Source organism: Amphiprion ocellaris, chromosome 9 (genome assembly GCF_022539595.1).
Source record: "Amphiprion ocellaris isolate individual 3 ecotype Okinawa chromosome 9, ASM2253959v1, whole genome shotgun sequence".
Lineage (NCBI taxonomy): Eukaryota > Metazoa > Chordata > Actinopteri > Pomacentridae > Amphiprion > Amphiprion ocellaris.
In genome coordinates, this window is record NC_072774.1 from 2,242,205 (window position 1) to 2,256,567 (window position 14,363).

The 14,363-nt window shown below is 40.9% G+C and overlaps 1 protein-coding gene across 3 annotated transcripts in view; it reads right to left on the reverse strand.

The window, feature by feature from the left end:
* Window positions 1–468: 468 nt before the first annotated feature.
* ephb6 (eph receptor B6) overlaps window positions 469–14,363 on the reverse strand; it is a 69,262-nt gene continuing 55,367 nt past the window's right edge. For 2 of the 3 annotated variants that reach the window (XM_023270797.3, XM_055013772.1), the window contains 12 exons: window positions 13,204–13,285; window positions 11,539–11,663; window positions 9,712–9,874; window positions 8,057–8,171; window positions 7,721–7,776; window positions 7,093–7,209; window positions 6,774–7,021; window positions 4,814–5,032; window positions 4,085–4,234; window positions 3,034–3,218; window positions 2,801–2,959; window positions 469–1,907 (listed from right to left, as the gene is read on the reverse strand). In XM_023270797.3, the coding sequence (XP_023126565.1) occupies window positions 1,802–1,907; window positions 2,801–2,959; window positions 3,034–3,218; window positions 4,085–4,234; window positions 4,814–5,032; window positions 6,774–7,021; window positions 7,093–7,209; window positions 7,721–7,776; window positions 8,057–8,171; window positions 9,712–9,874; window positions 11,539–11,663; window positions 13,204–13,285 (1,725 nt within the window). In that variant the 3' untranslated portion in view covers window positions 469–1,801. The remainder of the gene's footprint in view (window positions 1,908–2,800; window positions 2,960–3,033; window positions 3,219–4,084; window positions 4,235–4,813; window positions 5,033–6,773; window positions 7,022–7,092; window positions 7,210–7,720; window positions 7,777–8,056; window positions 8,172–9,711; window positions 9,875–11,538; window positions 11,664–13,203; window positions 13,286–14,363) is intronic. The other variant, XR_008602796.1, reaches the window with a different exon arrangement.

Below are 14,363 nucleotides of genomic sequence, written 5' to 3' on the forward strand. Positions count from 1 at the left end.
GGTTAAAGTACTGCTGAGGGTTTGCTTATGATGTATCACAGAAACATTTTAAATCAACAGTATCTTTGCTTTTTATTTTATTGTTTTACTGTTTTAGTGTTTTTCTATGTAGCCACCTGCTGTTTGAAATATTTTCGGTTTGAAAGTTTTGTATGTGTCGTTCCCTCTTCTACGGACCCGAAAAAAGTATTAATCCCCTTCGGAAGTTTTCATATTTGACTACTTGTCAACATAAAATCATGGTCAGTTGAACTTGTTCAGTTATATTTGGCAGTCTTGGAGAGGCCACCAAGACTGCTATGACTCCTCTGAAGGAATTAGAAGGGCTGTGATTGCTTTTCCATTTACTACAGATGTGCTAAGAGTATTTTTTTTAATATATATAGACTGAAATTTTTTTTTCTCCACAAAACATCAGATAAAATCCATCCATAATGACGACATTCAGAGAGACCAGAAACAGCTGCGCTCTTTAAATAAAATCATATTTATTTTACAAATTTGCACAATTATTACGGAATAGTGGTGAACACTCGCACAAGTAAACAGCTAGTAATGTGTGTAGCCCGACACACTAGTCTCACACACACACACGCACACACACACACACACGCACACACTAACATTTCTCTTCCTTCAAGTGTAAATCAGATCCGTTTTGTCCGTCGTTCCGTTCCTCATGATGACTGTGAGTTTTCTTCCATGTGGACGAACATGAAAACGTGTTTGTTCCGGTTTCGGCGGTTTGCAGCCGAGATGAAGCTTCGACCTGCGGCGTCTACGAGCATCTTCTGGTTTCAGTGACGGCGTTTTCTGGACGTTATTCTGGGCCTGATTCTTCCACCGCTGGCTGCTGCAACACACCACCTCCAACATTTGGCTTTTTTAGGTCTGGAGGAAGCGATAGAACTTTACAAATAGCTGTTGTCATTTTGTGTCTCTTTTTTGTCATTTTTCGTCTCATTTTTGTCATTTTGTCTTGTTTTTGTCATTTTGTGTCTTATTTTTGCCATTTTGTGTCTCATTTTTGTCATTTTTCGTCTCATTTTTGTCATTTTGTCTCGTTTTTGTCATTTTGTGTCTCATTTTTGCCATTTTGGGTCTCGTTTTTGTCATTTTGTGTCTCATTTTTGCCATTTTGGGTCTCATTTTTGTCATTTTGTCTCATTTTCGTCATTTTGTCATTTTGGGTCTCATTTTTGCCATGTCGTGTCTCAACACACCGCATCGAACATTTGGCTTTTTCAAATTTTGAGGAAGTGATAGAACTTTACAGATAACTGGAAAAATATCAGAAAAAAAGGCTTCTTGATTGTCTTCACGCAATTCTTTGTGAGGAGGAGATCTCCCTAAAATATTCAACAAAAGATCTTTTTGTATCGGTGAGGGTGGAGGAGGTTTAGAGGACAGAGGGTTTGGGAGGTGAGGAGGAGTCAGACGACCATAAAATGTGAAACGTGGTGAAAACATGAAGGAAATGTCCTTGGCAGCCTCACTGAGATCCGGACCGCAGCTCCCATAGTGCATCTCTCTGACGACTCGGCGGGAAAAAGTCCGAGTCCGGTTCCGTTTTGCGCCTCCCGGTTGATCAGAGTGGCGTTGCTTCGCTGGTTCTTCTTCTTCTTCTTTTGGTTTTTGAAACATGCTCCGTCACAGCCGGAGGTTCTGGAGCTCAGACCTCCACCTGGCCCCGGTTCAGGAGGAGGTTCTGGAGCTCAGACCTCCACCTGGCCCCGGTTCAGGAGGAGGTTCTGGAGCTCAGACCTCCACCTGGCCCCGGTTCAGGAGGAGGTTCTGGAGCTCAGACCTCCACCTGGCCCCGGTTCAGGTGGGCTCTGAGCTGCTGGGCTGCGATCGCCATCTTCCTCTGGTGGCCCAACAGGTTCACGCCGAGGTTCTGGACGTCTCTGCAGGAGAAACGCCATTTGAATCAGCATTTATTTCTTAACAAACAACACGTAACATTATGGGATTTTCTGCTGTAGCCCTTTAACCCTCCTGTTGTCCTCATTTATGGGCCCCAAACAATTGTTTCCTTGTCTGATAAAAATTCAAAAATTCAGCAAAAAAATTCCCCAAATTTCTGAACATTTGCAAAACCTTGAGGAAGAAAATTCCAATAATTCCTTAAACGTTTCCCTCAAAAAAAAATCCCCCAAATTTGGCAAGAAAATTCTTGTAAATATTTTCTAAAAAAATTTGTAAAAATCTTCCCCCAAAAAATCCTAAAAATATCTAAAGTGATTCCATATATATCAGTAAAACTTCTAATATTTTTTAACATTTCTTTTTTTCCACCAAAAAATGTTCAAAAATTTCCCAAAAATGTTGAAAATGTGGACATCAGAAGGTTCACTGTGAAAATAATTTTTTCCCACATTTTCAAACTTTAAAACAGATCAGTTTGACCCGCAGGACGACACGAGGGTTAAAAAAGTCCAAAATAATCTGGTTACATAGGATAGATTGTGTATAAAACAAAAACAGAAACAGATTCTCCATGACTGACTCGGCTGTGACCAACAGCAGAAAATTCAAGGTGAATCAGAAACTGACAAAAACAGAAAGAATCCTCAGATTTCCAACTTTCTGATGGTCCTTGAACTGCTCATTTGTGGAGTAAAGTTCCATTAGAAAACAAATCTGAGCTTAATATTGTGATACATCGTTTCTACCACCCAGATTCAGGTGTTGGATTAGGTTCTGCTGATTTGTTCTGATATAAATAAAATCTGAGTATTCTGACAGGACCCCAGCGTCTGTAGATAAACAGACCAGATAAGAACCCCTGAATACTCACTCCATGGTGAGCCTGCTGACCCGGTCCAGTGAGTCCAGGTGAGCCCGGTCGAACTCGTCCTGGTACCGCTCCATCCTCAGAGCCTTCAGCCAATCGCTGACCGTCGCCACGGCCGACAGGTCGGTGGGGGTGGGGCTTAGCAGCGGCTGGGAGCAGCTCCTGGAAACAGACCAGATGTTTAGAACCAGAACCGAGCAGCTGTGAGTCCAGCCGAGGAGGTTCTGGAGTCTCACCGGGTGGGTTCTGCCTTCAGGGAGGCCGGGTGTCTGATGAGCCGGTCCAGAGAGGACAGCAGAGACTCGAAGCCGGGCCGGTCACCCCGGTCGGCCTGCCAGCACTGCAGCATCAGGGAGTGGAGGGCGGCGGGGCAGTTATGGGGGGCAGGAAGGCGGTACTGATCCGCTACAGCCTTCATCACCTGCAGACAGATGGAGGGAGGAATGAAGATCAGCGGTGAGTCAGAACATGATAGCAGCTGCCTCAGATGAGAGAACTTTAAAGGTGGAACATTTAGCAAACAGTTCTTCTATTAAAAGTTCCCACAACGTTCCATGAAAACAAAAAAACATCTGGAGAACGTTTGAAGAACATTGGGGCATAAAGGTCCAACTATGTTATTCCCAAATATTTTCAGGTTGTATTTAGAGAATGTTCTTAAAACTTTTCTAGAACTTGGCACAACTTTCTCTGAATGTTTGTAGAACTAAACATTCCTGCTGGAGCTGCTTTTCCTTCGTCTACAGAACCAAGATGGAAGAACGGAGCACTGCGATGGAAAACTCATCTGATACATAATTTATCAGGTTTTTCTTTTGTGCATGTTTTATGTCTTCGCTGCGGCTGAAGGTCTGAAAGATGCAACAAACTCAGAGAACACAAACCGCAGAACCGCTGGTTGTTTAACCCCTCAGGATCCAACAACCTCCATTTTTAATGCTGTATTCTCACTTTTTATTGGACTCCAGAGACTCGGACTGAAGGACTGGAGTTTGTTTCCATCACAAACTAAGAATAACCTTAAAGAACCTTCTCTGTCCTGCTGCTGGAACAAAATACCAGAAATCAAACTAGAAAAGCACTCAGAGACGAGAGAGTTTCTCATATTTCTTGCTTTGTGTCTCATTTTGGTCATTTTGTGTTCATTTTAGTGTTTTATGTCTCATATATCTTGTTTTGTGGCTAGTTTCTGTCATTTTGTATCTTATTTTAGTGTTTTGTGTCTCATTTTTCTTGTTTTCTGTCTAGTTTTACTAATTTTTTTCACTAACTTCGGTATCTTCTCACCTCCTGGTTGCTCATGTCCCAGTATGGACGTTCTCCGTAGGACATCACCTCCCACATCAGGATGCCGAAGCTCCAGACGTCGCTGGCTGAGCTGAACTTACGATGCTGGAAGGCTTCTGGTGCCGTCCACCTCACAGGAATCTTACTGCCCTGAAGGAGAACAAGACAGTGAACCGGAGAACACGGAACCAAACCAATGACTAACCCCAACCCCGTCCAAACCAAACCAATGACTAACCCCATCCAGAACCAAACCAACGACTAACCCCAACCCCATCCAGAACCAAACCAACGACTAACCCCAACCCCATCCAGAACCAAACCAACGACTAACCTCAACCCCGTCCAGAACCAAACAACTACTAACCCCGTCCAGAACCAAACCAACGACTAACCCCAACCCCATCCAGAACCAAACCAACGACTAACCCCAACCCCATCCAGAACCAAACCAACGACTAACGTCAACCCCGTCCAGAACCAAACCGACTAACCTCAACCCCATCCAGAACCAAACCAACGACTAACCCCAACCCCATCCAGAACCAAACCAAGGACTAACCCCGTCCAGAACCAAACCAACAACCAACCCTAACCCCGTCCAGAACCAAGCCAAGACTAACCCCGTCCAGAACCAAACCAACAACTAACCCCGTCCAGAACCAAACCAATGACTAACCCCATCCAGACCCAACCCAACAACTAACCCTAACCCCATCCAGAACCTACCAGCGAGGCGGTGTAGGTGGGGATGTTGTGGTCCAGACCCCTCATCAGTCTGGACAGGCCGAAGTCGGACACCTTGCAGACCAGGTTGGAGTTGACCAACACGTTTCTGGCCGCCAGGTCTCTGTGGACGAAGTTCCTCTCAGAAAGGTACCTCATCCCGGCACCAACGCCCCTCAGCATGCCGACCAGCTGCAGGATGCTGAACTGACCCTCGTTCTCCTGATGGGAACAAAACAGACGGAGTTTAGTTGAGCAACAACATGATAGATTGAAGACTCATCTCTCTTCTCTTTTTAGATCCTCCTACCTGCAGCCTGGAAATCGATCTCAGTGCATCATTTAGAGAATGTTTTAATTCCTGAAATGCATGTTGATGAGAGGAGGCTGAGGGAGGACCAACATGGTTCTATGTTTGGAAGTTTTTATAACATCCAGTAAAAATAAAGATACAGGTTGAAGACAGAAACCAGGACTGACTAATGTCTTTATATAACAAACAGTCTGGAACTAAAGTTTACATCCATGTTTATCACCAAGTCTTTAGTTTCTAATGACTCCTAGAACTCTGAAATTTCTCTGATGGAACAATTTTGGTTCTTTCATAGATTTATTAAAGATTTATTAAAGATTTTTATCAAATGTTCCCAGAATGTTCTACAATGTTGTCAATGCAATGTGCAGTTTTAAGAACATTAGAGCACAACAGGGCAACAATTTAGCACCAATCATTTTAAAAACGTCTTGAGAGAACATTAACCTGCCTTTAAAAAAAACATTCTGGGAACCAAAGAAAACACACTTCCTCCTGAAAACATCACTAGAACGTTGCAGAACTATCCTAAAACATTCTAAGAATATTTCCTAAGTGAACTAAGACAGAACGTTCTAACATTCAGAGGACATTCGGAGGATGTTATTAGAATATGTTCTGTGATGACAAAAGAGGCACATTAAAAAATGTTCTCCAGATGGTATCGTGGCATCACATGATAGAACTTTTAAAGGTGGAAAATTCAGTCTACAGTTGTTCTATTAAAAGTTCCCAAAATGTTACGTGATAACGAATAAACATCTGAAAAAGGTTGGAAGAACATTGGGGCATAAAGGTCCAACTATGTTAATCACAAATCTTTTTAAATTCCCACTGAAAACATCACTAGAACTTTGCAGAACCATCCTAGAACACTCTAAGAATATTTTCTGTGAGGTTAAAAGTGAACTAAGACAGAACATTCTAACATTCAGGGGATGTTTGGAGGATGTTATCGGATTATGTTCTGTGATGACAAAAGAGACACAAAAATGTTCTCCAGATATTATCAAGGCCTCAGATGATGGAACTTTTAAAAGTGGAACATTTAGCAAACAGTTTGTTTATCAAAAGTTCCCACAATAAATGAAATATCTGACATCTAACTGATTAATCGTTGCAGCTGAATAAATTAACTGGTCAACTTGACCTGAAACTATGCGAATATATCATCTTTAGGACATTTTAAAGTAGCGATAGTCCAAAACTGTCATCACATTTATGCAGAAAATCCAGTAAATTCGTTAACGCCACGAACAGATCTTCTAGCTGATTCTACCCACAAAGTCTGAAGTGAAAAATGTCTCCTAAAAGTTTTAATAGTGTTTTTATTCTTTCACGGTTCTGCTCGTCTGACAGAGATCATTAAACAAGACAGCAGCTGGAAAACATCAGTGGACGGACGGAGAAGCTGAATCAGATTCAACTGAAGCTTCAGTCAGAGACGTCTGGTTCAATTAAACACTTCGACTCCAGAAGATCTGAGGAACTGGACTCTGAGAGGAAGTTCTGGATGGTTCTGGATGGTTCTGAGAGGAGGTGTGGGATGGTTCTAGTATACTCTGAGACGATGGTTCTGGTATGTTCTGGATTGTTGTGGTGTGGTATGAGATGACGGTTCTGAAAGGTTCTGGACAGTTCTGTTCTCACCCTGAGGAAGGCGTCCAGAGGTCCGTTCTCCATGAACTCGGTGACGATCCTCTCCGGGGGGGTTCTGGTCACGACTCCCTCCAGCTTCAGGACGTTGGGGTGGTCGAACTGCCCCAGAACTCCGGCCTCGCTGAGGAACATGCCCCTCTCCCGGTCCGACGCCCCCCAGCGGAGCGTCTTCACCGCCACCAGAACCTCCCTGCGGCCCATCGGACGGTACCGGCCCCGAGACACCTCCCCAAACTGGGCTGGAGGAGAGCAGCGGCGTCACACGGTGGTCAGATTTATAATTACAACTGTAATTTACCTCCTAGGTTACCTGCTCCGATCACCTCCTCGATCTTCAGGTGGGTCGGGTCGATCTCACGGGCAAATTCTTTAACCGCCTCACTGGGGTCCTCGTAGGTGGACGGGTCCACGTAGTACTTCACTCCTCCTGGAAGAAAAACGTAATTAATTTATTTTATAAACTATTTTAATTCTTAATAAACATAATATTTTTTCTTTCAAATAATGACAATCATATCAGTAAATATCTGTAAAAATAATGATATTATATAAGTTAAATAATTCAATATTTCTTAACTAAATTAAACAGGTAAAATCTGTAACATAACAGTAAATTATTTTTTAAAAAACACCTATAAATGGTTAATTTTTTTACAGTGTGTGTCAGATTTAATATTAATATATTAGATTTAATTCATTAAATTGTTTTTCTTTTTCAGTAAATTAATTAAAGGTTTGCTTTTAGGGAAAAATTTATTATTTTTTATTTCTAAAATACCACCGTGATTTATTATTTCTACAAATCACACCTTCACAGTGAGAGACTTTAATTGTTTTTTATGCCTCTGAGTCATTTTTGAAACGTCAAAGCAAATATTTGACTTAAAAACAAACAATTAATTCCAGTGAATCTAATTAAAAGTGAATTAAATCCTCACCTCTGTTGCTGATGTATCTCTGCAGTCTGTCGCTGTACGGACTCTCCCTCCTCTTACTGAAACATTACAGACCATCAGTTAATAATCAAACATACGTGCACTGATCCAGCTGTGTTTGAACCCAACATACATGTACTGATCAGGTGTGTTTAAACCCAACGTACGTGTACTGATCCAGGCGTGTTTAAACCCAACATCCATGTACTGATCCAGGCGTGTTTAAACCCAAAATACATGTACTGATCCAGGCGTGTTCAAACCCAACATCCGTGTACTGATCCAGGCGTGTTTAAACCCAACATACGTGTATTATGAGGCGTGTTTAAAGCCACCGACCTGCGGAACACGACCACCACCACGATGGCAGCCACCACCAGGAGGAAGGCCGCCCCGCCCATCACCGAGCCGACCAGCAGGGGGAGCCGATTCTGGATCTGCTGGGAGTGTTCCTCTGAGGATGAAGGAGAAGAAGAGACGTCAACGTTTCATGTTTATTCTGCTTTTTATCTCCAAAGGTGCACTGAAAACGTGAAGTGATTTAAATGGAAACTGAATGAATATTGATAAAAGTTTTCTATTAAAAATGACTGAAGCACTTTAGAGCAGCTCTGGTAGAAACACTTTAATACCGATTTTGTTCCTTTTAACTCAATAATCTCATGTCTTCCTGGTTAAAGTTTCAGAAACTGCCACTTTCTATCCAGGTAAAAAAAAAAAAAATTCAATTATTTAAACACATCTGACACTCAGAAATGATCTTTTCTCTATACATTTGACAAATGTTAGCTACATTATTGTCTCTTTTCTCTCATTTTTGTCTTGTTCCTTGTTTTATGTCTCATTTTTGTCGTTTTCTGTCTCGTTTTTGTCATTTTGTGATTCATTGTAGTCGTTTTGTGCCTCGTTTTGTTTTGTGTCTCGTTTGTGTCATTTCGTGTATTGTTTTTGTCGTTTTATGTCTTGTTTTTTGTCGCTTGGTGTTTTGTCATTTTGTGTCTCGCTTTATCATTTTGTGTCACATTTGTCATTTTGTGTCTCGTTTTTGTTGTTTTTTGTCACATTTCTGTCATTTCGTGTCTAGTTTTTGTCATTTTGTGTTTCATTTTTGTAATTTTGTGTCTTGTTTTTGTCATTTTGTGTCTTGTTTTTGTGTCTTGTTTTTGTTGTTTTTGTCACATTTCTGGCATTTCGTGTCTCATTTTTGTTGTTTTTTGTCACATTTTTGTCATTTTGTGTCTCGCTTTGTCATTTTGTGTCTCATTTTAGTCGTTTTGTGCCTCGTTTTTATTGTTTTGTGTCTCGTTTGTGTCATTTCGTGTATTGTTTTTGTCGTTTTATGTCTTGTTTTTGTCGGTTGGTGTTTTGTCATTTTGTGTCTCGCTTTGTCATTTTGTGTCTTGTTTTTGTCATTTTGTGTCTCACTTTTGTCATTTTGTGTCTTACTTTTGTCATTTTGTGTCTTGTTTTTGTTATTTCATGTCTCGTTTTTGTCATTTTGTGTCTTGTTTTTGTTATTTCATGTCTTGTTTTTGTCATTTTGTGTCTCGTTTTTGTTGTTTTTGTCACATTTTTGCCATTTTGTGTCTAGTTTTTGTTGTTTCGTCTCATTTGCATCATTTTGTGTCTCGCTTTGTCATTTTGTGTCACATCTGTCATTTTGTGTCTCGCTTTGTCATTTCGTGTCTCGTTTTTGTCATTTTGTTTCTCATTTTTGTCATTTTGTGTCTTGTTTTTGTTATTTCATGTCTCGTTTTTATCATTTTGTGTGTCATTTTTGTTGTTTTTGTCACATTTCTGTCATTTTGTGTCTCATTTTTGTTGTTTTGTGACAACATTTTTATCATTTTGTGTCTCGCTTTGTCATTTTGTGTCACATCTGTCAATTTGTGTCTCGCTTTGTCATTTTGTGTCTTGTTTTTGTTATTTCGTGTCTCGTTTTTGTCATTTTGTGTCCAATATTTCAGTGTTTTTCCGGTAAACGTTTGCCGTACCCAGAGGCAGCGTGGTGAAGTAGATGGTGTTGCTGTAGGGTCCGTATCCTCGCTCGTTTCTGGCTCTGATCTGGAAGGCGTAGATGGATCCAGGAATCAGAGAGTTGACGGTGGCGGTGTTGGTTTCGCTGTAGACGTTGAGAGCAGAATCCACGTCTGAGCCCTGGAGGACAGAAAGAAGGACGGTTGCTATCATATAAGAGAGGAAAACAAAGTTACTGGATGAATAAATAAATGCAGCATGTCTCAGAAACAGTGGACAGAGGAGCAAGTTGTTGGAGATACATTCAGCACGGTGAAACGTGAATGAAATGACAAGAACGAGATACGAAATGCCACAAATGAGAAACAAAATGACAAAAACGAGACACAGAACGACAAAACTGAGACATCAAATGACAAAAATGAGACAAAACTGATAAAAACAAGCCACAAAGCAACAAAAACGAGACACAAAACGACAAAACCGAAATCGAAAATGACAAAACCAAAACACAAAACGACAAAAACCTGACAGAAAATGACAAAAAACAAGACACAAACTGACAAAAACAAGCCACAAAGCAACAAAAACGAGACACAAAACGACAGAATCGAGCCACAAAACAACAAAAACGAGACACAAAATGAAAAAACAGAGACATAAAATGAAAAAAACAAGACAGAAAACGACAAAAACGAGACACAAAATGACAAAACCGAGACATAAAACCACAAAAACAAGACACAAAATGAGACACAAAATGACAAAACCAAGATAGAAAATGACAAAAACTAGACACAAAATGACAAATACGAGACACAAAATAAGAAGGAAGCAGGACGGTTGGTGTCGTACATCTTTACTGTGTACTAGTACCTCCTGAGTACTGTACCTGGTCGTGTACTAGTACCTCCTGAGTACTGTATCTTGTCATGTACTAGTACCTCCTGAGTATTCTACCTTGTCGTGTACTAGTACCTCCTGAGTACCGTACCTTGTCGTGTACTAGTACCTCCTGAGTACTCTACCTGGTCGTGTACTAGTACCTCCTGAGTACCGTACCTTGTCGTGTACTAGTACCTCCTGAGTACTCTACCTGGTCGTGTACTAGTACCTCCTGAGTACCGTACCTTGTCATGTACTAGTACCTCCTGAGTACCGTACCTTGTCATGTACTAGTACCTCCTGAGTATTCTACCTTGTCGTGTACTAGTACTTCCTGAGTACCGTACCTTGTCATGTACTAGTACCTCCTGAGTACCGTACCTTGTCATGTACTAGTACCTCCTGAGTATTCTACCTTGTCGTGTACTAGTACCTCCTGAGTACTCTACCTGGTCGTGTACTAGTACCTCCTGAGTACCGTACCTTGTCGTGTACTAGTACCTCCTGAGTATTCTACCTTGTCGTGTACTAGTACCTCCTGAGTACCGTACCTTGTCGTGTACTAGTACCTCCTGAGTACTCTACCTTGTCGTGTACTAGTACCTCCTGAGTACTTTACCTTGTCGTGTACTAGTACCTCCTGAGTATTCTACCTTGTCGTGTACTAGTACCTCCTGAGTACCGTACCTTGTCGTGTACTAGTACCTCCTGAGTACCGTACCTTGTCGTGTACTAGTACCTCCTGAGTACCGTACCTTGTCGTGTACTAGTACCTCCTGAGTACTCTACCTTGTCGTGTACTAGTACCTCCTGAGTACTCTACCTTGTCGTGTACTAGTACCTCCTGAGTACCGTACCTTGTCGTGTACTAGTACCTCCTGAGTACTCTACCTTGTCGTGTACTAGTACCTCCTGAGTACTCTACCTTGTCGTGTACTAGTACCTCCTGAGTACCGTACCTTGTCGTAGTATCGGAGCTGGTACTCCAGGATGTCTCCGTTGGGTCGGTCGGGCTGAGGCCAGGACAGAGTGATGGAGTCTGGAGCCCGGCTCAGCTGGTGCATCATGGGAACCGTACTGGGAACTGTGGGAGACCAGAGAGCGTCCAGGTAAACAGTTAAATCAGCAGGTTTCTAGAAAAATATCTGCTTCAGCATCTCTGGTTTTACAGAAACTTTATAGCATAAAATGTGGACATTTATAAAGATATATGTGAAATTTTAGGAATAATTTTTGAGATTAAATTTTAGAAACTGGCTGTTGATCCACTTTCAGGAGTTTTTTTCTGGTGTTTCAAAATGGAAAAAAAATATTTTCTTAGTTGTATCTGGAGAAACATTTATTATTCTGTCCACTAATATTTTAGTTTTTGTTGCTCCAACCTTTTCAAATCTGCTCGATCAGTTCTGAAAGTTGAAGAAATATAACTTTTTAATTTTCTAATTCTAGTGGGTCATCGGGTAGCTTTTAAAAATAAATCTCAGAAAGTATTTGATTTATTAAGCTTCAATTTCAGAATCTTTATAAATATCCAGATTTTGTGCTATAAAAATTTCAGTTCTTCCTGGTTTTTACTTAATTTATGTAAAAATCGCCCAAACTGTCTCAGTTTATCTAAAATTAGATATGAATTGTTCACATTGAGTCAAATGTATCTAAATTTGGATCAAATTTTCCGAAACTACTCCAAATTTCTCCATAATTGGACAAAATAGTCCAAAATTGGATTAAAAATGGTCTCCAATGACTAAAGAATTGTCCAAAATTGGACAAAAAATGATCTAAATTGACTTAAAAATTGTCCAAAATGAGTCAAATAATCTAAAATTAGGCATAAATTGTTTAAAATTACTCAAAAAATTTCCAAAATTACTAAAAAAGTATCCAAAATTACACTAAAGTTGTGAATAAAACGACACAAAATTTGCATTAAATTACTCAGAACTCAACAATAATCAGAAATTATTGATATACTGTCCAATATTATAGGTTCTGAATCAATGACATGATGAGAAATAAGAGAAGATTTCAGGCTTTTATCTTTAATAGGTCCTCAGATGTTGTTCAGATTTAATGAGAGAATAAACCTGATGGAAGTGGATCGATGGACAGATTTTTAAAAACATATTATCTCAGAAAGAATTCGATATATGAGGCCAAAATTTCACAGATGTCTTTATAGATATTTATATTTTATGATCAAGCAGATCAGAGATGGTTGAGGGTAAATTTAGATGATTTTATAATAAACAAACCCCAGTAGAACGGTGATTAAGACCACATGGGGGCAGTGTTTGTCAGTGGAGGCTCTAAGAGGAGTTTTTCTGGATCCACTTTCAGGGAACTTTTCCGTTCGTTTGATCAATAAACTCTGAGCGCTCAGAGGAAGATTGGAGATCATTTAACCTCTTTAAAGCTCCAATCAGTGCTGGGAAGCTGCAGAAGCTGCACAAAGCCTCTTTCTGCCTCCTCTTTGTCTTTGTGCCTTTGGTCCACCAGGCTGACCCTGATGGGATCTGACAGGACGTGAAAACCTCGAGCAGCCTCCCGTCCTCACAGACAGACAGACACACAAACACCGCCGTCCTTCACCCCCTCGTCCTCCGTCCGTCCTCGGGCCTCACCTGACTGGCTGGTGGTGAAATTGATGCTGGTGTATCGGGCTGGAAAAGGGCTCAGAACCGACACCTCGTTCATGGCCTGCACCTGTCAGACACAGCACAGGTGAGACGTTCGAAGGCCCCCTTCTATTCACACACAAAGGAGGCTGGGCTGTGTCAACAAGGAGGTGGGGAATATGTGGCCACGACGGATGAGTGTCTGATTTCCTACGTAGTGAAAATTCAGTCCATGTCTGATTTAATCTAAGAGCTACTTTACCAACAGAAAATAAAATAAAAACATCCTGTGATGGAGCTTCACTGCTGTAAGATTCTGATCCATCCAGTCTCCATGTCAGGGATCATTTAGTACTACCAGGCATTAATGTCAACAAAAAGACACAAAATGACCACAAAAACAATCACAAATATGTCTTTCAAACCCACCAGCAGGCTGATAAATGAAGTATTTTTGTTGTTTTTTGGTGATTATTAAAAAGAAAATATGTCTTTCAAACCCACCAGCTGGCTGAAAAATGGAGTATTTTTTGTGATTTTGAAGAAGAAAACATGTCATTCACTCACAAAATGACAACAGACACAAAATGACCACAAAAACTCACATGAGAAACACAAAAACACTAAAAAGAGGCACAAAACAACCAATGAAATTCCTGCTACTGATGCTGCATCCATCCATCCAACATAATCCATCCATCCATGCATCCATCCATCCATCCATCCATCATTTATCTATCATCCATCCATCCATTGTCCATCATCCAACATCATCCCTCTATCATACATCCAACACCATCCACCCATCCATCCATCCATCCATCCAACATCATCCATCCACCATCCATCCATCCATCATTCATCCATCCATCCATCCATCCATCCATCCATCCATCCATCCATCATCATCCATCCGTCCATCCATCATCATCATCCATCCATCCATCCATCCAACATCATCCATCCAACATAATCCATCATCATCCATCATCCATCCATCCATCCAAAATCATCTATCCATCCATCCATCCATCCATCATTCATCCATCCTTCATCCATCGTTCCATCCAACATCATCCATCCATGCATCCATCATCATCCATCGATCATTCATCCATCCATCCATCATCCATTAATCCAACATCATCCATCCATCCATCCATCAT